The sequence below is a fragment of the Nematocida minor genome (genome assembly GCF_024244105.1).
Source record: "Nematocida minor strain JUm1510 chromosome Unknown 7769, whole genome shotgun sequence".
NCBI lineage: Eukaryota > Fungi > Microsporidia > Nematocida > Nematocida minor.
Genome location: NW_026250383.1, coordinates 25,564 through 45,438, shown reverse-complemented (window position 1 = coordinate 45,438; position 19,875 = coordinate 25,564). Strand labels below are relative to the sequence as shown.

The 19,875-nt window shown below is 42.9% G+C and overlaps 14 protein-coding genes across 14 annotated transcripts; 2 read left to right on the top strand and 12 right to left on the bottom strand.

Annotated features, from left to right (window-relative positions):
• Nucleotides 1-222: 222 nt before the first annotated feature.
• Nucleotides 223-1,317, bottom strand: NEMIN01_1673 (tyrosyl-tRNA synthetase; the record flags this gene model as incomplete). Its single annotated transcript, XM_051477615.1, has 1 exon — nucleotides 223-1,317. The coding sequence occupies one exon, from the start codon at nucleotides 1,315-1,317 to the stop codon at nucleotides 223-225; it is 1,095 nt and encodes a 364-aa protein (XP_051333575.1).
• A 28-nt stretch (nucleotides 1,318-1,345) lies between these two features.
• Nucleotides 1,346-1,906, bottom strand: NEMIN01_1672 (uncharacterized protein; the record flags this gene model as incomplete). Its single annotated transcript, XM_051477614.1, has 1 exon — nucleotides 1,346-1,906. One exon carries the CDS (start codon nucleotides 1,904-1,906, stop codon nucleotides 1,346-1,348), a length of 561 nt encoding a protein of 186 aa, XP_051333574.1.
• A 28-nt stretch (nucleotides 1,907-1,934) lies between these two features.
• NEMIN01_1671 (RIO kinase 1) lies at nucleotides 1,935-3,530 on the bottom strand (the record flags this gene model as incomplete). The annotated part of the gene is made up of 1 exon (XM_051477613.1): nucleotides 1,935-3,530. The coding sequence occupies one exon, from the start codon at nucleotides 3,528-3,530 to the stop codon at nucleotides 1,935-1,937; it is 1,596 nt and encodes a 531-aa protein (XP_051333573.1).
• Nucleotides 3,531-3,544: 14 nt separating this feature from the next.
• NEMIN01_1670 (uncharacterized protein) lies at nucleotides 3,545-3,865 on the bottom strand (the record flags this gene model as incomplete). The annotated part of the gene is made up of 1 exon (XM_051477612.1): nucleotides 3,545-3,865. The coding sequence occupies one exon, from the start codon at nucleotides 3,863-3,865 to the stop codon at nucleotides 3,545-3,547; it is 321 nt and encodes a 106-aa protein (XP_051333572.1).
• A 281-nt stretch (nucleotides 3,866-4,146) lies between these two features.
• Nucleotides 4,147-6,528, bottom strand: NEMIN01_1669 (trehalose 6-phosphate synthase/phosphatase; the record flags this gene model as incomplete). The annotated part of the gene is made up of 1 exon (XM_051477611.1): nucleotides 4,147-6,528. One exon carries the CDS (start codon nucleotides 6,526-6,528, stop codon nucleotides 4,147-4,149), a length of 2,382 nt encoding a protein of 793 aa, XP_051333571.1.
• Nucleotides 6,529-6,797: 269 nt separating this feature from the next.
• Nucleotides 6,798-9,215, bottom strand: NEMIN01_1668 (uncharacterized protein; the record flags this gene model as incomplete). Its single annotated transcript, XM_051477610.1, has 1 exon — nucleotides 6,798-9,215. One exon carries the CDS (start codon nucleotides 9,213-9,215, stop codon nucleotides 6,798-6,800), a length of 2,418 nt encoding a protein of 805 aa, XP_051333570.1.
• A 184-nt stretch (nucleotides 9,216-9,399) lies between these two features.
• On the top strand, nucleotides 9,400-10,974 carry NEMIN01_1667 (uncharacterized protein; the record flags this gene model as incomplete). The annotated part of the gene is made up of 1 exon (XM_051477609.1): nucleotides 9,400-10,974. One exon carries the CDS (start codon nucleotides 9,400-9,402, stop codon nucleotides 10,972-10,974), a length of 1,575 nt encoding a protein of 524 aa, XP_051333569.1.
• A 31-nt stretch (nucleotides 10,975-11,005) lies between these two features.
• NEMIN01_1666 (proliferating cell nuclear antigen) lies at nucleotides 11,006-11,827 on the bottom strand (the record flags this gene model as incomplete). The annotated part of the gene is made up of 1 exon (XM_051477608.1): nucleotides 11,006-11,827. The coding sequence occupies one exon, from the start codon at nucleotides 11,825-11,827 to the stop codon at nucleotides 11,006-11,008; it is 822 nt and encodes a 273-aa protein (XP_051333568.1).
• Nucleotides 11,828-11,915: 88 nt separating this feature from the next.
• Nucleotides 11,916-13,199, bottom strand: NEMIN01_1665 (H/ACA ribonucleoprotein complex subunit 4; the record flags this gene model as incomplete). Its single annotated transcript, XM_051477607.1, has 1 exon — nucleotides 11,916-13,199. The coding sequence occupies one exon, from the start codon at nucleotides 13,197-13,199 to the stop codon at nucleotides 11,916-11,918; it is 1,284 nt and encodes a 427-aa protein (XP_051333567.1).
• A 33-nt stretch (nucleotides 13,200-13,232) lies between these two features.
• On the top strand, nucleotides 13,233-14,123 carry NEMIN01_1664 (COMPASS component SWD2; the record flags this gene model as incomplete). Its single annotated transcript, XM_051477606.1, has 1 exon — nucleotides 13,233-14,123. The coding sequence occupies one exon, from the start codon at nucleotides 13,233-13,235 to the stop codon at nucleotides 14,121-14,123; it is 891 nt and encodes a 296-aa protein (XP_051333566.1).
• A 452-nt stretch (nucleotides 14,124-14,575) lies between these two features.
• Nucleotides 14,576-16,585, bottom strand: NEMIN01_1663 (uncharacterized protein; the record flags this gene model as incomplete). The annotated part of the gene is made up of 1 exon (XM_051477605.1): nucleotides 14,576-16,585. One exon carries the CDS (start codon nucleotides 16,583-16,585, stop codon nucleotides 14,576-14,578), a length of 2,010 nt encoding a protein of 669 aa, XP_051333565.1.
• A 284-nt stretch (nucleotides 16,586-16,869) lies between these two features.
• On the bottom strand, nucleotides 16,870-17,802 carry NEMIN01_1662 (uncharacterized protein; the record flags this gene model as incomplete). The annotated part of the gene is made up of 1 exon (XM_051477604.1): nucleotides 16,870-17,802. One exon carries the CDS (start codon nucleotides 17,800-17,802, stop codon nucleotides 16,870-16,872), a length of 933 nt encoding a protein of 310 aa, XP_051333564.1.
• A 44-nt stretch (nucleotides 17,803-17,846) lies between these two features.
• Nucleotides 17,847-19,016, bottom strand: NEMIN01_1661 (uncharacterized protein; the record flags this gene model as incomplete). The annotated part of the gene is made up of 1 exon (XM_051477603.1): nucleotides 17,847-19,016. One exon carries the CDS (start codon nucleotides 19,014-19,016, stop codon nucleotides 17,847-17,849), a length of 1,170 nt encoding a protein of 389 aa, XP_051333563.1.
• A 285-nt stretch (nucleotides 19,017-19,301) lies between these two features.
• NEMIN01_1660 (ADP-ribosylation factor-like protein 8) lies at nucleotides 19,302-19,856 on the bottom strand (the record flags this gene model as incomplete). Its single annotated transcript, XM_051477602.1, has 1 exon — nucleotides 19,302-19,856. The coding sequence occupies one exon, from the start codon at nucleotides 19,854-19,856 to the stop codon at nucleotides 19,302-19,304; it is 555 nt and encodes a 184-aa protein (XP_051333562.1).
• Between the last annotated feature and the right edge of the window lie 19 nt (nucleotides 19,857-19,875).

The following is a 19,875-nucleotide window of genomic DNA, read 5'->3' as shown; positions in this document are numbered from 1 at the left end:
ATATTTGCAATTAAATGTGCACTGCTCTCATAGTCTGTGGCAATTCTCTTGGAAAAAAGCCACTGCACTTTATCCATTTGATGCAAGTGTTCTAAGTGGGTGAGTAGACAGAAATGTGTTAAAAACTTGATCACTTGGAGGCACGTACTGTTATCTTTTTAGATTTATTTATCTTCTCAAAGCTGCACCAGCATCTATAAATTCCACTGTATAGGAGCATCTTTACTCTTTTTCAGTCTTTTTTTTGTTTATCTTCTTCTGCTTTACCACTTTCTGCTTAACAGGCAGCGGGTATGCACTGTCCACGAGGTCTTGGTGCTTGAGTATTTCCTCCCGCACTGGCGAGATAAGATCTATTAAATACTGCACAAGGGCTGTTTTCAGATCAAGCGGATGGATGGTTCCTTCCTTGAAGTCCTTCGACAATGCTTCCAGGCTGGTGTACACCCTTGTCTCGCTAATCTTCTGGATGCTGACGGAGAAAGCCTGGGCTTCTTCTCCATCTCCCGTGCTAAAAACGAACTTGCCAATAAACACCAGCACAGGGTTTCTTTCTGTGTTCTTCTCCTCGCAGAACGAAGCAAGGACCTTCTTCTTTATCTGGTTGTTTGTGTCATCCAGCCCGATCTTTGACTGTGCATCACTGCTGCTCATCTTGCCCTCTGAAAGACTGGGCACCATCCCGTTCATCAAGTGGATTCTTTTTTCGTATCCAAGCTTTGGCAAAACGTCCTCTGCATAGATAAAGATCTTCCGCTGGTCAACTCCTCCAAACTGTGCGTCCACCTGTAGATGCTCTTCGTCCAGCGCCTGCATGCCTGGGTACACAAGCCCGCTCAGCAGAGGATTGTCTGACTGCTTTACAACCTCAGATCCAGCCTTCTTTGCGTCGTTGATTGAAACAATCATAGAGAGCTTGTGCATATCCAGGACATACTTTCGGTCGTACTGGTAGTCTGTTCCCAGCACAAACTTGATCTTTTCTATGGGAGCGCCTACACTCTTCAGCATGGCTTTGATCACCATCTTGTAGTATGCTGATCTCTTGTCAATGAGCTCTATTGGCGCCTTAAGGTTGTCCAGGGCTGCATGGAGGTCGGCTATTAAAATGATGACCTCGCAGCCAGCCTTCAGAAAGTCGGCAATTTTGAATATTGGAACAAAATATCCAATGTGCGGCTTGCCCGTGGGCGCAGTCCCCCAGTATATCTTCAGATCCCGCGTTTTGAGAATTTCGAGCATTTTCTCGCCTCCCAGGATTTCTTCTAGGTTTCTTGAAATTAGCTTATATTTGGTTTCCTGTGTGCCATGCGCCATTATAAAAAATTTTAGAGAAAATTTATTGTTACAATTCTTCTTCTTCGAGCAGATCAGAGTCTTCGCTCATTTCCTCTTCTTCTGGGAAATAGACGTCCTCCTGTGCCTGTGCGCGGAGAAAAGGAAGAGAGGCCTCTTTGCTGTGCTCTTGTTTTTTTGTGAGAAGAGCATCCTTTGCTGTTTTTTCTGGGTCTTTAGCCATTTTGTGTATTCTATGCGTGATCTTGTGGCATGCGCCCACAGATCTTTCTATTGCATGTGTTTCTTGGTTTTTGGTTTTCTTATTCACAATTCTAATGGTGTTGTTCTCCACATATATCAGCTCGTTTGTGTAGTACTTGATCATTTTGTACTCTCTCTCACTCAGTATTTCTCTGTGGAACACATATATCACGTGCTCTACGTCTCGCAACGCAACAAGTGTTTTTGGGCTTATGTCTTCCAGAATCATGTACTTCTTTCCGTCTTTTGGCGCGTTATACGATCTGCCAAGGACCTCTTCGAGCATCACTTCATAGCACATGGTTTTGTACAGCTGGGACATGATGGCGTGCGCTGGGACTTCAAATGTATCAACCAATACAGTCATAAGCACAAATTTTTTATCGAAGGGAATTTTAATTAAATTTATTATTTCTCTCTTTTAATACTCTCGCCTTTGCTTTTCTGCTCAAAAGCTTTTTCTCTTTCTTTGAGATTTTGTTCTCTCTCTGTCTTCGCCTTTCCTCTTTTACCTCCTTCTTCTTTTCCTTTCGGTCTTTCTTTGTCTCTTCTTCAAGCACGCTGCTGCTACTGCAGCTTTCTGTCTCTCTATTCTCGTCTGCGCTATCACCGTCCATGCTATATGCATCCTTGCTCAAAACCTCTTGGCTTGTGACTTCTTTAAGCAGCTCTGCATTGCTTTTAGTCTGCGCACCCAGCCTGGTGAAATAGTTGTTTACGTTTTTAATGTCCATTTCCAGGAAGATCTGTGCATTTGGATGGTCTCTTTCCACGCTCTGGCTTACATCTATAATATGGACTACGCCTTTCCAGTAAAGCATGTTGTACTCAGAGAGATCTGCGTGCACAAGTCCGCAATCCTTGTACATTCTTTTTATCAGAAGAACAGTCTGGTCGTATACATCCTGCACTTCACTCTCGTGCAGAACAGCCTGTTTTAGATTAGGAGCTATTCCTCCCAGGCCTCCTTCTCTTTCCACCATATCACTTCTCTCTTTGCTCTCTAAAATAGACATTCTTTCTATACCCTCTGCCTCATCAAAAAAATCACTGTCATCGCTAGACTCTGAGTCCTGCAAACTGTCCTCATCTTCGCTTGATGTTTCTGGCTCTTCTGATAAAACATGGCTAGTATGTGCTCTTCTGTTACTATCCTGTGTATTGTATGTTGGAGAGTCATTGCATGCTTTAGCACTATCAACATCAGACGCGCCCTCGAAAGGATGGGGGCTGCTCTCGCTTGTAGTGCTTATGCTAATATTGTTTAGCCCGTTATCACTGCTTTCGTCTTCGCTTATTTGGTATATGCACTCTTCTTCATCGCTTGTGTAGCTCATACTTTCAGTCACGTTTCTTCTTGTGTCACTTGAGCAGCTCTCGCTTCCCTTGTCATTGAGGTCGCTCTCATCAAAACTCTCGTCGTCTCCAACATCAAACTCCAGCACTTTAGAAGAGACGCCACTGTCTTTTTTTACTTTTCCTTCTTTACTTGTGCCATCTTCTTGATTGCCAATCATGCTCATGATGAGAATATTCCTGCGAAGAAACAAAGGCTGTGGCGAGGGAATTCCTGCCTTCTGCAGCCTGTTTAGATTCCGCACTTCTTTCTCTGCCCAGAGCTTCACAAGCTTTCTTGAATTTCTCTTTGCATAGTGTTTGAATCTTCTCTCCCCTGTGATGTATCTCTCTCTGTCTTTAAACATCATTGTAGAAGTCTTGTATATCTTTATTGCTACGGGAATAACGGTCGTGCTTTCGTTTGGAATCTTCCTACACATGCGGCTGTATATGGAAGACGCTGCTGTTGCCAGATATATGCATGCCTCTTTTCCAACGCATACAGCTCCGTGCATCTCTATCAGCAGGCCCTGCTTCAGCAGCTTTTCTATTATCTCAAGCGTCTTCTTGTCCAAAACGCTTTTTACCGTCTTTCTGTCGTCTGCGTCTCTTCGTCTTCTTTCTGTCTTGTGCGTTTTCTTGCCTTCTTCCATAAAGTTAAAATATTCTATTCTGCATAAGGAGAAAGAAGAGCAAGAATTTCTCCTATGCTCTCTTCAGAAAGACGCTCTTCCAGCTCTTCCACTATAATGTACAGGTCGAGTATTTTTTTTGGAGGATTATTCAGCAGCTGGACAGCCTCAAACTCTGTAACTCCAAACGCGAGCAGCTTCTCCTTCAGCTTCACAGGCGCATGTGGCCTATTGATCACTGATTGCACGACGTATTTCATAGTTTCCATCTGTGTGCATTTTGTGTCCTGTACGTATTTTTCCAGACGCTCTTTTACTTCTTCGTACGCCAGCATTTTCTCTTCTGTATTTCTCATTTTTAAAATCTGCCAAAAGACACTTTACCGTTATTTATGCGAGCTCAGCGCAGAGTAAATATTTAGTTTTATTTTTTTGTAGACACCCCCTTCCCTGCAATGAGAGTGCCACTGTATTTTTCTTTTGCACTGCTGCCCAGGATAAAATGGAGGGCTATTTTACATTAAACACCTACGCAGATTTTTAAGTGAAACACTAAATATTGCAGCTTTAGCATGAAGCATGTAGAACTTGGATGAGCCTGCTGGAGAAATAAGATAGAAGACTTATGGGGAGAGATTTATTCGTAAAGATACTTAAGAAGCTCTCTAAGGTCCTTTGGACACTGTGTCCGGAATGAGGCAGATGTGCTCCTATTGCCCACACAGACTGTGTATGTGGTAGGCGCCTCCAGGAGAACCATAAACATGTCTTCGTCTGTGGCATCATCTCCTGCACAGAGTGTAAAGCAGTTGTAGTGAGACTCTTTCTCTATGCAGGATCCTTTGTCAATGCCTTTAGGCCGCACTTCAATGATGTTCTTTCCCGTTACAACCCTGGCCCTACTTCCTACCATTCGCTGAAGAGCACTTGCACACCATTTTCCGTACTCTTTGCAGTGGAACACTACACACGTATTTTTTATCTCTATGTGCGACCCAGGCGTGTAACTAACATACTCTTCTATTATTTTGATCGCGTCTGGCTTCCATGAAAGATCGCAGGGCACTTCACTCCACGCTCCATTCTCTTTTTTGTACGTCCCATGCTCTGCGTATATTTTAATGCCAAGGTGGCCAAACCACTCCTCGGCCTCTTCTTTGCCTCTTCCAGTGACTATGAATACAGTGTTTTTCTCATCCTCCTGCAGCCTCTGAAGCATCCCCAGTATTTCTTCCGTTGGCTTGGCATCTCTGGGGTTTGGAACAATGTCTGTCAGAGTCCCATCATAGTCTAGGAATATCATTCTTTGCTCTGAGCTGATATATGCTTTTTTTATCTCTTCCTTTTCTTGCAAAATGTCTTTGCATATGTGCACAGGTATCTTATCGGTCTTTTCAACGTCGTAGCTTAGATCTGTCTTGAGCGTGCACTGCAAGGAAGAGATCCAGTTTTGAGTGCTCTCCAGTACTTCCGCCTCTCCTTCTTTCTCCAGTGCCTGTGCAATAACATTTGCAGTTATATCGGGGCAGTTAAGGGTGTAAAGAGCGTGCTCAAAGGAAATACCCGAAGAGTATGGAACAATAAGCCTTCCCTTGGGGTTCAGCTCAAGATACTCGTTGGCTGCAAGAGACATTGAATCAGTCGGTGAGCCTGCCACACACACATCTGCCAGAGAAAGCAGCGAGAAATATAAGTACAGCTGCGGGAATATAATCGTAGAGAATCTGCTTGGGTATAGAGAGGTAATTCTCTCTGCAAGCCCAGACAGCTCTGTATTATGGTACGCCACGCTTTCGCCATACACCACACACCGAACAAAGTCTACATTTGTATCTGGATTCTTCTTCAGGTACTTGAGGACAGAAAGAAGGTTGTGCACCGGTGTTCCTATCTTGCGCGTCGTTTCCAGTATCAGCACAAGCTTTCGGTCTTTTTTTACCTCAGCAATCTTTGCATAAACTGCCGTGCACTCCTCCAGCTCCATCACCTTTTTAATAAACTCTTTTGGCACAGTTTTTGGAGTAACAGAAACCAGCACTCTAGAGTTCTCTGCATACACAATGTATGTCTTGCTTCCTTTTGAAGATTTGTGCAATCTCTGAACCACTGGCATAACGTCTTCTAGATACTCGCTTGTTTCTGTGCATTCGGTGTCATTTATAGACACAGGACCCTGCAAACTTCTTTGATCCACTCTGTGGACATTAGTTTTATACGAGGTTGTGAGAAGCGACAGCATGTCCCTTCCATCCTCCGCACAGGGAAGCAGCAGCTCCTTGTTTTCGCCTTTGCAGATGGTGTCTGGCTTGCTGACAAAGACAAGGCTTGGGTTTCCCCTTATAGACTCAAGCATTTGCTCAGATACCTCCTTATTCTGTGCGTTGATCGACAGAAAAGCTGTTGATATAAAGTTCTCAAGATAGTCGCTGTTCTGGAGCTCCAATTTGTCGCATGCCAATAGAGATAGTAGAACCTCCTTTGAGTATGGTATGCAGCTAAACAGCTCATACGGTGGGAATGGACAGAGGAAGACAAGTGATATCTTTGCCATTGGAAACTCTTTTCTAATAAGCGATGGCAGCATTAGAAGGTGCTTTCCGAGAATAATAATTGTGTCTTTGGATGAATACACTGTTTTAAGAGAGCACAGGAACTCTTGGTTAAATTGGAGATAGTCGTTATAAGGCTCTTCTAGGTCCTGCGGGAACAAAGCACTGTTCCCAAGGGCATGATGGCATGCCTGCGACAGATGCTGCGAGAAGATAAGATCCTTCGGCCTTTTTGATGTTTCTACAGGCAAGAATCTGAACTCGCTGGGCTGTATGTTCTTGTACGAGGGCATACCCTCTGGATTGGCAATTCCAATAATGATCGTGTTTTCTCTCATTTCTTCAGAGACACCATAGAGCATCGACGCTGCCACAGAAGAACAAGACGGCGCATAGTATCCGAGGTCTCCATCCTTGCTGTGTATGGGCAAATTTCCGGATATTATAATTGTGTTTCCTTTATACGACATAATTCCAAAATAAATAAATGCATAAATTTAGTTTAAATACCTACACTAATTTTTAATTTTACATTTTTCTGAGATGCACTAAAAACAACTATACTTGAGAGCTGTGTGAATACAAAAATGTACACATTGCATAAAACATGAATGAAATAGCACCTTTATTTACCTCAGCAGCCAGGTAGTTAGACCGATATTGATAATCAGTGCTATAAACAGATGAGACTCGAGTAAATTCCTTTCTTTGCCACTGCCAATAGAGCACACATTCATCTTTAGCTGCTAAGCTCATGGAATGCTGTAGTATGCGCTAAATCAGGAAATGAACTGGACCTTGCATTTTTCATGCGCTCATCGTTCCTTTCAGCTGTTCGCCTCCACACTTCTTCTTTTAGATCAACTCCTTCTCTGGGACCGAAAAACTTGATATCCACACCAGCCACGTTTATGTATCGATCTGACTGGCGCGAGGAATTGGTGGTGCGGAGTTCGTTGTTTTCTCTTATCTCGTCAATATCATTAGCATACACTTCATTGAACACATTCGAATCCCATACATACACATCAGACCTATTTGTCTCTTCCATCTCATTTAAAAATGATTCACCACCCTCCATAGCCTCCAGCACCTCTTTGCTATGGGTAATCACATCTTCTTTGGCGTTTCTGATAGTATGTGCTCTTTCGCTTACATTGCTGACTGAAGAGGCAGGCGAGTGGTTGTATCTGTTTCTTGAGTGCAAATATGCATCATTCGAGAAGTCATTATTTATTAGCGGGTTATTTGCTTGGCTTCTGGACACAGTCCTATTTATCTCCAGAGAAGTGTCTGTGTATCGGTCAGCAGGCTGCTCCTCAGCGTAGTTATACACTCCTCCGTATTCATTGTAGCCTAGAGACTGTGCAACGCTATTTCTCATGTCTGTAGCGTCAACATCCACTAGCACAGGCCCATCTCTTTCGTAGTCATTCATGTACATAAGATCTGCATCTCTTGTGCTCTTTTCCATCATCAAAGCACTTCTCTTCATTTTGCTAGACGGTAGAGGCATTTCACTATGTTGTCTTGCCTCTGTTGTAATTAAGTCCTGGGATGCAGTGGCATTTGGTGGCAAGCTTTTATTTTTGTGTTTACTATACTCATTGTCTGTTTTCTTTTGTCTTTCAATGTTCATTAGGCTCAGAATCTCTGTGGCATTTGGAACTGTGCTTTTACTTTTACTCTTGCTGTCGTCCGCTATACTCTCCTGTTTGTAGCTATCCCCTGGTAAGGTTGATTTTTCGTTTGTATCTTGAGTAGTGCTTCTATCTTCAGACCTTTCATCTTCCGATGCATCTTCTTTCATCGTTACATTATCTACCTGATCGAGAGATGCATCTGTCTTCTTTGCATCAGAGCTTTTCATTCCCAGTTTCTTTTTAAACCAGCTCATGCCTTTGTCTTCTTTAGATTTCCTGTGTTTTTTATTCTTTTTCTTTTCTTCTTTATGGAGCTCTTTTTTACTCTCGTCCTTTGAATCTAATTCAGACTCTTCTGCATTCTCTCTGTTTTCTTCGTTTTTAACAGTACTCCCATTCTCCTCTACTATGCTACTCAGGTTTTTTACTAATAAGTATGTTTCTTCATCATATGGTCTAAGCATAGAATCTACATCATGCATACTGTACTTGTTTTCTTTCAAGACCTCTTTTTTCGGAGTATTTCCAGCTGTCTCTCCTTCTTTCTTCATTTCCCTTATAAAATAATCTATGTAGTTTCTTATCTCTACTTCCTGTCTCTTTTCAACCGATGCAAATGGCGACTTAAAGTATAAAACTGCTCCTGCATCAGACACAAAGTTCTTGATAAGATCAGTTGAAATCACTAGTTTGATAATGTTTGGATTCTCTCGGTACTGTCTATACATTCTGAACACTTCGGCAACACACTTATCGTTTAAAAGACCTACCATATAGGCAACACGGTCCTCCAAAGTTGTTAGGTTTCCTTTAAAGATATCAAAGAACTCGAGCAGAAAACTGCACATCGCATTGTAGTTTTCTCCCTTCAAGAAATTAATAGTCTCTTCAAACAGAGTTTTCTCTTTCAAAAACATTCCCGTTACATTTGCGCAGAAATGAGAAATGAACTTCGAAAAAGCCTCATCTGAGCTAGTATCAAAAAACACGCTTTTGTTTTGCACTCTCACCACCTCCAAAAATTCGGGAATACTGCTCATGGCTGACACCAGCATATACCCAAGCCAGTAGTTTTTCTGTGCCTCCAGGATCTTTTCTGTTCTCTTCACAAGCTCAGCCTCAATATATCTGCCTTTATAGATTGGGTACTGGCAGGCATCATCCATAAACACCCGAACAACCTCGGAAATGCTATCAAACGAGCTAATGTCCTGTGCTCTATAATACCACTCTTTGCTCCCAATCTCCGAAGGGCCCCTCTGTATAAATTCAAAAAAGCGCAAGTGTCTGGGCGAGAATCTGAGCGAAATAACATCCTGAGCATCCATCATCTGTCTCAATTCGTATCCAGCAGGCATAAGACCTTTTATGTTTTTAAGTGAGATGTAGTCAAAGGATCCGCCTGCATTCTTCATTTCTGCAAACAAATGCTCTCTGGTATTTTTCCCTTCACTCCCTGCCATTGCACATCCTGCGATAGCATATAGAAAGTAAGCACCTAGTAAAATCTTCATAGCTCTACTTTTTCATCTGGATATATATGCGTGTGAATTATCATTTTTATCCTTTGCTTCCCAGAGAGGACAAAAGCAATTTGTGTTTAAAATTACATCTTTTGATTTTTATGCTTTTACTTGTTCATGCCACCACTAAATTTAAATCCATAGAGCATGCAAAAAAATAAAAATAGCAAACAGCATGCAAAATAGAACATACATTAAGGACATTGTAGAAGGCACCAACACTTCTGTGTTTGGGTTTGTACTGTCGTATATAGCGCCTAAAAAGACACACGGGTCGGACTACCAGATGATTATAACCATCAGAGACGAGTCAAGCAAGCAAAAGATTCCTGTGCAGCTCTTTTTCAGCAGCCAAGAAAGCTTTCCAAAGGAAATCATCGAAAGAGAAACCGTCATTAAAATAGAAAACTTGAACATGAAACAGAGAGAAACACGGGCGTGCTATCTCGTAGACAGAAAAAAAGGATGCTTCTTTTTTAAGGCAAAGAAGGAGAGAATGTCCCATGTGCCATACTTCGAGTGCAGTGGGATGGAGTACGTAGGAAGTCCCAGCGAGACAGAGGAGCTTGAGAGAATACACAAGCATTTTTACAACGAGATCACAGAGAGCCCAAGGATACTCTCCACTGTGACAAAGCTAGACCTGCTCTTTACAGCGTATGTGTACATAAAACAGATCTCTGGGAACTCCATCCTCACAAACCTTTTGGTGTGCGATCCAAGCACCGATAGACAGCTGAGAGTTCGCGTGTGGGCAAGAGAAATAGAAGAACTTCCAAAAAAGGACACATGTGTGTGCATTTTCAACCTTAAGGTGAAGAAAATAGACCAGGCCTTCATCATAGCAGACGTCAGCAGAAGCTCAATCTTTAAATGGACTAGCAACATACCAAAAGAAGTGCAAATGCTGTTTGGCGCGTACAAACTCCTGAACAGCAAGCACTTTGTAAATACCGTTGCTAGAAAAATCAACAAACTAGACGATCACTTAGAAAATAGTAGCATTGGCAATTATCCTTCTCTAGAAGAAAAACAGACAGAGGAAGGAGAGCATGAGTATACTGGAGAAAAAGACAGTTTTGGACATAAACTAAAACCATTGCTAACTGAATTAGAAGAGCCTTCTTCTTTCCACAGCGCTCATTACGACCCTATTATTATCGATGAAGATATTCTCTCAGATGAGAAGGAGCCAGCTGCCAAAAGACCTCACAGCAGTGAAGAGCCCTGTGCTAAACGGGTTTCCAATGAAGAACAGAAATATACAGAGAAATCTTCTAACAGCACCCTTTCTATCGAGAAAGAAGGCAGTGCATCTATGCCTGCCAGCAGTGTACAACAAAGCGCAGATAAGATGGCTGTCCCTTGCACAAGCAGCCAAACAATCGATAGCATCATTGGAGAAAAAGAGGCTATCTTTTCATTCAAAGAAACAGACAGAATATACGACGAACTTCTCAATCTACCGATAAAGCCTTACTACACGAACCTTGATACGAAAGTAATAGCCTTTGATGATGCCACTTTCTCGATACTGAGCCCAAAGAGCGATGCCCTACCGCATGTTAGCGATAATATGCCTGCCAACATCTCAATGCAAACCGTGTCATTCTACAAAAAGGTCCCCATCATCTATCACATGTTCAATAAAAGATCACCAGATACGCACAAAGAGATATCTGGATACGTTTTGGTCGCTAGCAAAACAAAGCCCACCACTATACATGTACTCCTGTGCAACAGAGAATAAATCCAACCTATACTTTTCATGATAAAATAATTTATTCATCATCCCTTGGGGCAATGTAGTATCTAAGATATCCAACATTCATGACAGATGTCAAATACACAGGCATTCCCATTGCCATGCTTAGCGTGATCTTAGCTCCAAGTGTGCCGAACTTGCTGAACAGCGAGACGTGTTTGTACGGTATCGTAAGCTCTACACTCTCCTGCACCTGTATCATAAAGTCATTGTTCTCAGCATTCTCGTTCTCTTCCTTCACTGAGAAAGAAACCTCGGTGTTTCCAAAGTCAGACCGCTGCTGGAAGACAAACCCTTTCTCATTTGCAGATATCTTCAGCACGTCCCCAAAGGCGCCCAGAGTTCTAACGACCTTCTGGAACTCAGAAGACATGAAGCTGATGACCGCAGGATACTCAACAACGGGGAACGTGTACTCATCGCTCCCAACGTCTATCAGATTTAGGTGCGAGCTGTACTTCTTTCCGCCGTCCTCGCAGACAATGTGCAGATCAGTTGCCTCGTCATTTGCCGACAGAAGCACAGACAAGTTGTCCTCCACAGGAAGACTCTTGAAGACCTTGAGAATGAACTGCAGAGGCACCCCTAGGACAAGATTCTTGTCGCATCTGAAGCTCTCGAACGCAGAGCTCTTCAGGAAAATGTCCACCATGCTTACCTGCATGTTGTCCATGGCCTGTATGTATATTCCCTCGTTCGTAACCTTCATCTCGAGCTGCTTTACAATCTCGTGGAGCCCCTCCAGAAGCTTCTTGAAGAAAACAAAGGTGCACTGTCCGCCAATTGGCTTGTCTTCCTTTTGCTCGCTAGAACTCTTGCCTATTTTCAGTTCGAACATGCATTAAAAAAATATTTAGCTATTAATATTGCTCACTTTGTGCATCGTAAAAGTCTTAGTTGGTTTATTGTTAGTGGTGTTCAAGAGCCTATGAAAACTCTTTTTTGCTTTTCTTAAGGAAGGAGCCTTCTCTTTCGTCTGACCCCTTTCTCTTTTCCTTCTTCTCGTGGCTCTTGGAGGCATGGGACTCTACTTTGTTTTCAGAGTGTTTCTTTTCTGTGGCAGACTCTTGCTCTTCCCGTTCTTCTTCGTTTTTGTGCGCCTGCGGCCCAAGCTTCCACTGTCTTTGGTATGTGTCTTTGGACATTATCACCTTCTTTGTTCTGCAGACAATCCCGTGCTCCATCATGCTCAGCTGCGGGGAGGTAACTAGTGCCACGCCTAGCGCCACAGCCTCTCCCTTGGGCGAGACTAGAAGCACTGTGTCCTTGTGGTTGAAGTCCCCGTATCTGAGAATGCCCTTGGCTGTCAGCTGTCCCCCATAGCAGATGGAGTTGATGCAGCTATCCTTTATGATGATTCTTGGATACGCAACAAGAAGGCTTTCAAGCGGCTGGACTATTGCACGTAGATAAGACTCGTCTCTTTTTTGGTCGTACAGATACTTAGCATCAAGAACATCATGCATGGTTACAAGATTGCTCTCCGTTACAACTCCGCTTCTGCTTCTTCTCAGATCCACCATCTCTGATTTCACCCCGAGATGAAGCCCCAAGTGTGTGCACAGCGATCTGATGTACGTTCCTGCCTCGCATGCCACTCTGAACATACCAAGCTGCTTCTTTTCATCAAAGTCAAGATACTCTACCTCGTGTACCTTTCTGATTCTCAGGTTTCTCTTCACTGCACACTGCTCAGGCGGTCTCTGCAGCAGAGGGCCCACATACAGATTCATCGCGTCTATGAACTGCTGCTTTGTTACGTCTTTTTCAAATTTAACCACAGCTATGTACTCTTTTCCTGCGTCCTGCTGGCACTTAGCCACTCGAGTGGCCTTGTTGAGACAGACGGGAAGACATCCTGAAACCATGGGATCCAGGGTGCCAGAGTGCCCGGTTCTTTCGCATCGCAGAATGCTTTTTATCCAAGACACAACTTCGTGCGATGAGGGATTGCACGGTTTATCCAGATTTATTATTCCGTACTCCAAGTACACGTCTAGAGGCCTCTCGTGCGGGGAGTACCCGCAGGGGGTTGCTGTGTATTTCAAAGATTTAACGTTCATGTCTTCGAGCCCCTTTAGAAGAAGAGGCCAATTCCCAGAGTGTGTGAGTTTCTCTCCGTTATTGGTCGTTAGTGCTTCTTTTGCTTTGATAATGAGCTCGGAGTTTATCTCCATTTCGCCTGCCGTATACTGCTGACTGTTATCCATTTATAAAAAAATATTTATCGGGCGCCAATAAGAATGAACAGCAGTATCTCTGAGTCTGCGCTTATTTCCTATGCAGCTGCGCCAATGTCGGGCAGCGTGGTGGATGCTTCGTACGCAAAGTCTGGAGAGCTTCTCGCCTGCGCTCTGGACTCTGGCGATCTGGTCTTTCACAACGCAGTCAAGAACAAGCAGTTTGCACCTCTGAAAACCTCTGCTAAAGAGCCTTTTCTAGTGGAGTTCTTGGACTCTGAGCTGCTGGTGCACACCTCTGGGGCTAATCTGGAAGTGGTGAACTTGAAAAAAGAAGAGTATGTCAGCCTTTTCTCCGCGCACACATCGCCTGTGTACAGCGTGTCTACTTCTTCGATGTTTCGCAATACAATATCTGCTGCCTCGAATGAAGCCTACATGTGGGACATCCGAGAGAAGAACCCGCACGCAAAAATTCCTGTGCAGGGCAAGCCCATAGTCAAATACTCACCAGATGGGAAAATATTCATGATACTCTTTGAAGAGAGAAATGAAATGGCTTTGTACGATGTGCGGTCCTACACAGCAGGGCCATACAAAACAAAGAAAATAGCAGCCAGTGGGTACAGCGATATGCACTTCTCTCCAGATGGCTTTGGAATGGTTTTATTCCAGGAAGATGGATTTAGCATTGCAGATGGATTCAGTGGGGACGTAACACTGTATCTACCTAGCGAATTTTCCATGGGCGGGTGTTTTACGCAGGACAGCAGATCCTTCATATACACCACAGGGCCCAGCGAGATCTCCATGGCTACTATTCCCGAAACAAAAAGTGTGCCCATTTTCTCTGTAAATGACGGGTCTCTCATCACCTCTCTGCGATACAACCCTTGTTTCGAGCAAATAGCAGTAATTCACAAGCAGCTCACGTTCTTGCAGAACTCCAACTAGTATTTCTGCTAGTATCCAGATGGCAATGTATCTCTCTGCAATGAGCCTATCATCCATATAGCATGTATCCATCATACCATTACTTACTATAAGATCATACATCAATATACATAACTATCTATATCTATTTTCTTTGTATGTATAGTGTACACACGCATGATGTATGCTAGTAGATATTTGCTGTCACTAAAGGGCTATGCTGTAATAAATCTTTGCACGCAGATGTTTCAATCTCTACGAATATAAAATGTGTACATTTAATTTTAAAGTATAAACAATTTTATTGAGGTAAGCCCATGCTTCTCTGCACACTTAAATAAAAGCTGGTTATTATTAGTATAATCATATCAGCTATTTCCTTGTAAAGCAATAAATATAAATAGAAGTAGAAAAGATTACTCTTTATGAGAGAGCAGAACAGCAGAGATCTAAGTGGTCTTGCATGCTTTATCTCAGTACTCTTCGTCTCCTCTATTATGGCTACCTCTATTCCTGTTATAATGGCGTTCATCATTTCTATTGTTGTTGTGTCTATGTTGGTTATTATTTGAGTGTATGTGCCAGCTCTGGTTATTTCTATTCAAATGGTGCGAAGAATGATCTGATGGATAGTCTCTGCTCTCTTTGTGCTCATCACCCTTTGCACTGGAGAATCTCTTTGACCGGTTCAACACATCTACAATCCTGTTTATGTCCTGGAGTGCCATTGTTTCTATCAGATCTTCTCCCACTTCTTCTTTGAATATGTCTAAGTATATCCTGGCCATCTGCTGCTTCACGCTGCTACTTATAGGCTCTCGGCTTTCTTCTTCTAAAATCTGTTTGATCAGAAGGAAGACAATGAAGCCTCGGGTGTTGTTGGACTCAATAATGTATGCGGTCTGAGGAACTCTCCCATGATGCGCAGACGCGAACTTGCTCGTAAGAATTGCATTCTGTATTTTTTTGACAGTCTCTTCGCAGACCGGCGAGCTTTCTAGCAGAGGTGCTTCTACTTCTGCATAGTCCATAGACTCTGAGTACTCTATCCTTTTAGCCTGTAGGAACACGTTCTCAACGACAAACTGTCTGCTGCGTGCGTTGTAAACAGTCATTGTTGCGCTGTTATTAGACTTATCTTTTGGTATTGACTTTAGAAAGTTCTCAACTGTGGGAGAAACACACACTGTCTTGTTTTTGCACTGTTTAGGTGAGGTAATTGTACACTTGTTCCCTGCTAGACATAAGGCTCCTTCGTTGCACATCGGATGCAGAAGATACTCGCGATTCACACGAAGAATCGGCGTGTCGTTGACGGATATGTGCACTATCTTTGTAAAAGAGGACATCCGCTGGATCTTTGAAACTATGCCAGAGAGGTCTGCGTACGTAAGAGGGCTGGAAAGAACAGTGTCTGTAACATTAAGCCTTTTCAGCGGGTTTGTCTCGTGTTTGCTGCTATATGAGTTTATTTCCTCGCTTAGAAAGTTGATGAAGACTCGACGCTTTCTTTCATCTGGAGGGCCGTACGCAATGATGTATGGGACTATTTTATCAGGCCCCATTGAGCAGTACATCGGCATAGCTGGAGAAGAGTCATCATCTTTTTCGTGTTTCTCTGAGCTATTTTCAGTATAACCGTTACTATTGTTCTCATTATAATTTTTATGAGTATTGTTATGAGTATTATTATGGTTATAGTCATTGTAATTATTTTGATCATTTTCATTATCGTTGTAGCTATCGCTCCTATTGCTATTGTTATTGCTGCTGGGATAATCTGGATTGTTATTTGATGGCTCTCTAGAGGAGAGTGGCTTTGATATCTCTTTCAATCTGCGCTTGCCTCTGCTCAATAATCCACGGAGACTATATGCTACACTGCCCGGAGGAGCTCTTTCTGTGTCATTTGGTGCATGGTAGCTGTGGCGTCTGTCTCTGTGTCTGGGCGGCATGCAGTCTGAGTCAAAGGTTTCGTCAATTGGAGGAACACAGTATATATTCCTGGGAGCATTGCTTTTCCTTCTCCCTAATGATCTGTTTCTTTTTTTTTCTTGGCCATCTGACGGGTGCATTGACTCTTCCTCATCTCCATACTTATTTGATTCTCTGTCGTGAAAAGGGCTTTTATTCAGTGGAAGGTCATTTTCTTCGTTAAAGTATTTGTTTAGGCATCTGTCCCCCAGCCTCTGCAGATCTGACAGAGAATGGCCTTGTTTGATGTGGTGCGCCAGGCGCTCTAGTGTTTCTTCAGGAGAGCAGTCATCTTCAGAGTGGTTTCTATGGGGCGTGTGTCTGTCTGAATAGTATCTCTCGTCTTCATCCTCTCGCAGATTGCTGCTGCTTTTTAAGCGGTTTTTAAACCACTTTGCACTATCTTGGAGGTTGTCCACTAGTCTTTTTCCTGCATGCTCGTGCGGGTGGTGCTCCTTTGCCTTACACATAGCACCCAGTGCAAGCACAGTAAATACAAGCTTTCTCATTATTTTCATATCTCTATGCTACATATAGACAGTGTTTCAGGTTGTTTGGTTGTTTATTTCGCCAAAGAAGGCCTACTAGAAGCACAGTGAAGTATTCTGCGCTCACTTAATAATTAATTTTTCTTAAGACATTGAGTCTCCAATTGTAAATACATCTGAATAAAAGCCGTACTTTATTTTTTACTTTACTCTTTATTTTTTTTGTATTCGCAATATCTACAAGTGAAATAAAATAATGCCATTAGTCTTTTTAATGCACATATATTCCAGCATCTATTATCCTTCTATAGGAGAAGAGCAACAGCCATATTTTGAATGGTAAATGACTTATTCAGCAGAACAATGTCAGCTGTAAGAAGGACTTTGAAGAAGACTAAGTCAGGCCAGAGATCTTCCGTGCACTTGTATTTGTAGTCCCTCACTATCTGCTGAAGTAGCTGTGTAAGTCTGTCTTTTTCCATCTTCACCTGGATTCCGCCCGCGTGGTTTGCAATTGTGATTGTGTTTTTGCTCATAGAGATTCTAAGGATCCTCCCCTTTAGAGAAATGCTTGTGTCTTCTTCTATCCTGTTTATCTCGTCCATGCTTTCTACCTCAATGCTCTTGAAAGCTAGCTTATTGCGGGCAGCTGCTACTTTTTCATTTCTAATACTGGGATTTACCTCTATGGTAGAAAGATGCTGGGTGTACACCGTGCGATGGTCTCCTGTTCTTACAATTACATCTGTAAGCAGGATAACGTCCTGGTGTTTGATAGTGTGGCTTGCAGAGCACAGTAAAACACGGAAATACCTTCCTTCTGTGTCCACACAGTATATGCAATAGCCTTTATCGCTTGAAACGGTTTTTACTATAAGAAGCATTGCCTGGGCATAGTTGTTCTTCAGCATCTGCGAGAAAGGCGTGTACACATCGGTTGTAGGCTCGAATATTTCAGACGGCACTGTATTTAGATCATGTATCTTGATGTTTCTCGTGCATGCAAATACTTGGCGTGCATCCACAGTGTTAGAGAATCCGTTTGCGCTAATAACAGCGCCTATGCAAATTCTGTGAAATGTTTTTCTCTCAGAATCAGAAGAGCTGGAGAAAACACTAAAAGTAAGAAAAGAAATCACGCCCTTGTTCTTAACAAGAGCCACAGCACTGCATACAATAGAGCAGTTTACAACTCGCTTCGCATAGGAATCTAGCCGCACAACCTGTCCCATGAGCATATTGATAAAAGTTTAATCATACTTTGTTTTATTTATCTTCGCAGCTAGCACTGTTTTATGATCTTTGATACAAACGATTTTTCTTCTATGGGGGCATCAGCTACCGCTACGTGCGAAGAGACAGACTCTCTTCTTTTCAAGGAAAGCTCGCACAGACTGCTATTTACAAGGGAGAAATGCTCCGAGAAAAAACTAAACAGAGAAACAATGAAGTCAGTGCAGGGAAGGCCAAAGGCCACACACTCCTGAAGAAGCCCCGAGAAGTACAGAGCAACCAAGTCCTGTGGAATCTTTTCTTTTCTGTACAGAAGACTCGTGACATGGCTATCTACATCCGCAAGAAACTCCTGGAAAGTGCTGGAGGACATATACAGGGAAATGAGGCTAGTGGCGCATGCGTGTATCAAGCTGCTTTTGTCTAGAGAGATGCTATCGTGCACTATGCACAGCCCTGTGGAGATAAAACTGCGGTACTCCTCTAATTCCAGCCGCGCAGGGTATTTGGTCTGAAGAACATTCACATACTTTTGTATGTTTCCTACGCTGTTGAGCACAGCTGCATACTGTTTGTAGCAGTCCATTCGCAGGAGGACTCCCCGCGTATTTGTAAGGGGATATATCTGTCTGCACATGAGAATTATGGTTTTAGCTGTGGTTTTAACGAATGTGATGCTTTCAGGCGCTACTTCTCGATTTAGATCCAAGATGGAATCGGTGCTGATCGCCTTGGATAGAAGCATTCCAAAGAACTCTCTTTCGATTAGGTTGCAGACTCTCTCTATGTTCCTGCTTGTGGCAAAGGTCGCAATGTTTTCTGCCCAGAAGGACTTCATTTCCTGGTATGCTTTCATGTACTTTCCGCCAATAAAGCTGTCGTGTGCGAGCTTGTGCATTTCCCCGTACCTTTGGATGAAAATTTTCTCGGTTTGTGTTTCCTTTTCAACGTTATTAATAATAGTCCCCTTTGCAGCCACCCCAAAGTAGTGGTATTTTGAGTTTCCTCTGTTCCCAAGGCGCCTGCTGCGGATGAAGGGAAAGGCCATTTTAATGACCTTGCCAAACATCGCAGTGTTTAGGGGCTCAATTCCCTTTTGTTTGAAGTCTTCGCAGTAGTGCTGGTATATAATGCACCGCGGGATGGAGTTTTCCTTGCATGCAGCATAGTTGAGATTGAGCCAGTTGGTTATAGGCTGATTCATGCTTTCTATGAACATTGTTTGTTGTTTGTAAACAACACATAAAGAAATCCCTAAATCCAAACTGTTTGTTTGTGTGTTTGTTCCATTGTTCTAAGATCTCCTGTGCTTGGAATACAGAAGTGTGCGTTTTTTCTTCTTTTTATGCCATATTTATCTAAATAGAAGTAACTGCGCACAGACTTAAATCAAAAAAAGATCTACACTTTATACTATCTGTCTTCTTTATTATCTAGGCAGTGCAATATACATAGTCTCCTTTGCTACTGAGCAGCAGACCACTGAAGAGACACCACCTCCCTTTTACTTTGCATGCTTTGTAATCCACTCTTCAACTGCAGCAAAGTTTGATAGGGTCAGAGAAGAAATCGAGTAGCAGGAAATGTCTTTTCCAAGAAAAGAGTCTAAACACATCTCAAGAGCAATGTTCTGGCACTTTGCATAGCCATGTATGTCGTTGTGTGTGCACATAATGAGGATGGGCACATTTACCTTTTTGTTTCTGTCGAGGAGCCCAAGGAGCATGTGTTTTGCATTTGAAAACTCCGAGGGCTCTGACGCATTCACAAAAAAGAAAAGAGCATCCGAGCTGCGGTAGCTGAAGTCCATCAGATTTGTGTACTCTACAGCCCCGCCAATGTCGTTAAACATCCCGCGTATCCCGTTCTTGACAAAAGGCCTCTTCCTGGATCCATGGGTGGGGCGCTCTTTTTTCAGGACCTTACGCCCGTTGTACGCATTGCAAAAAGATGTCTTACCGGACTTAGAAAGACCGCACAGAGATATCTTTATTTTTTTTCCGAGGAAGTAGTATATCAGGCAGTTTTTGAGCTCTATAAGACATTCCTTAATGTGCATATAATATAAAACCAGGAGG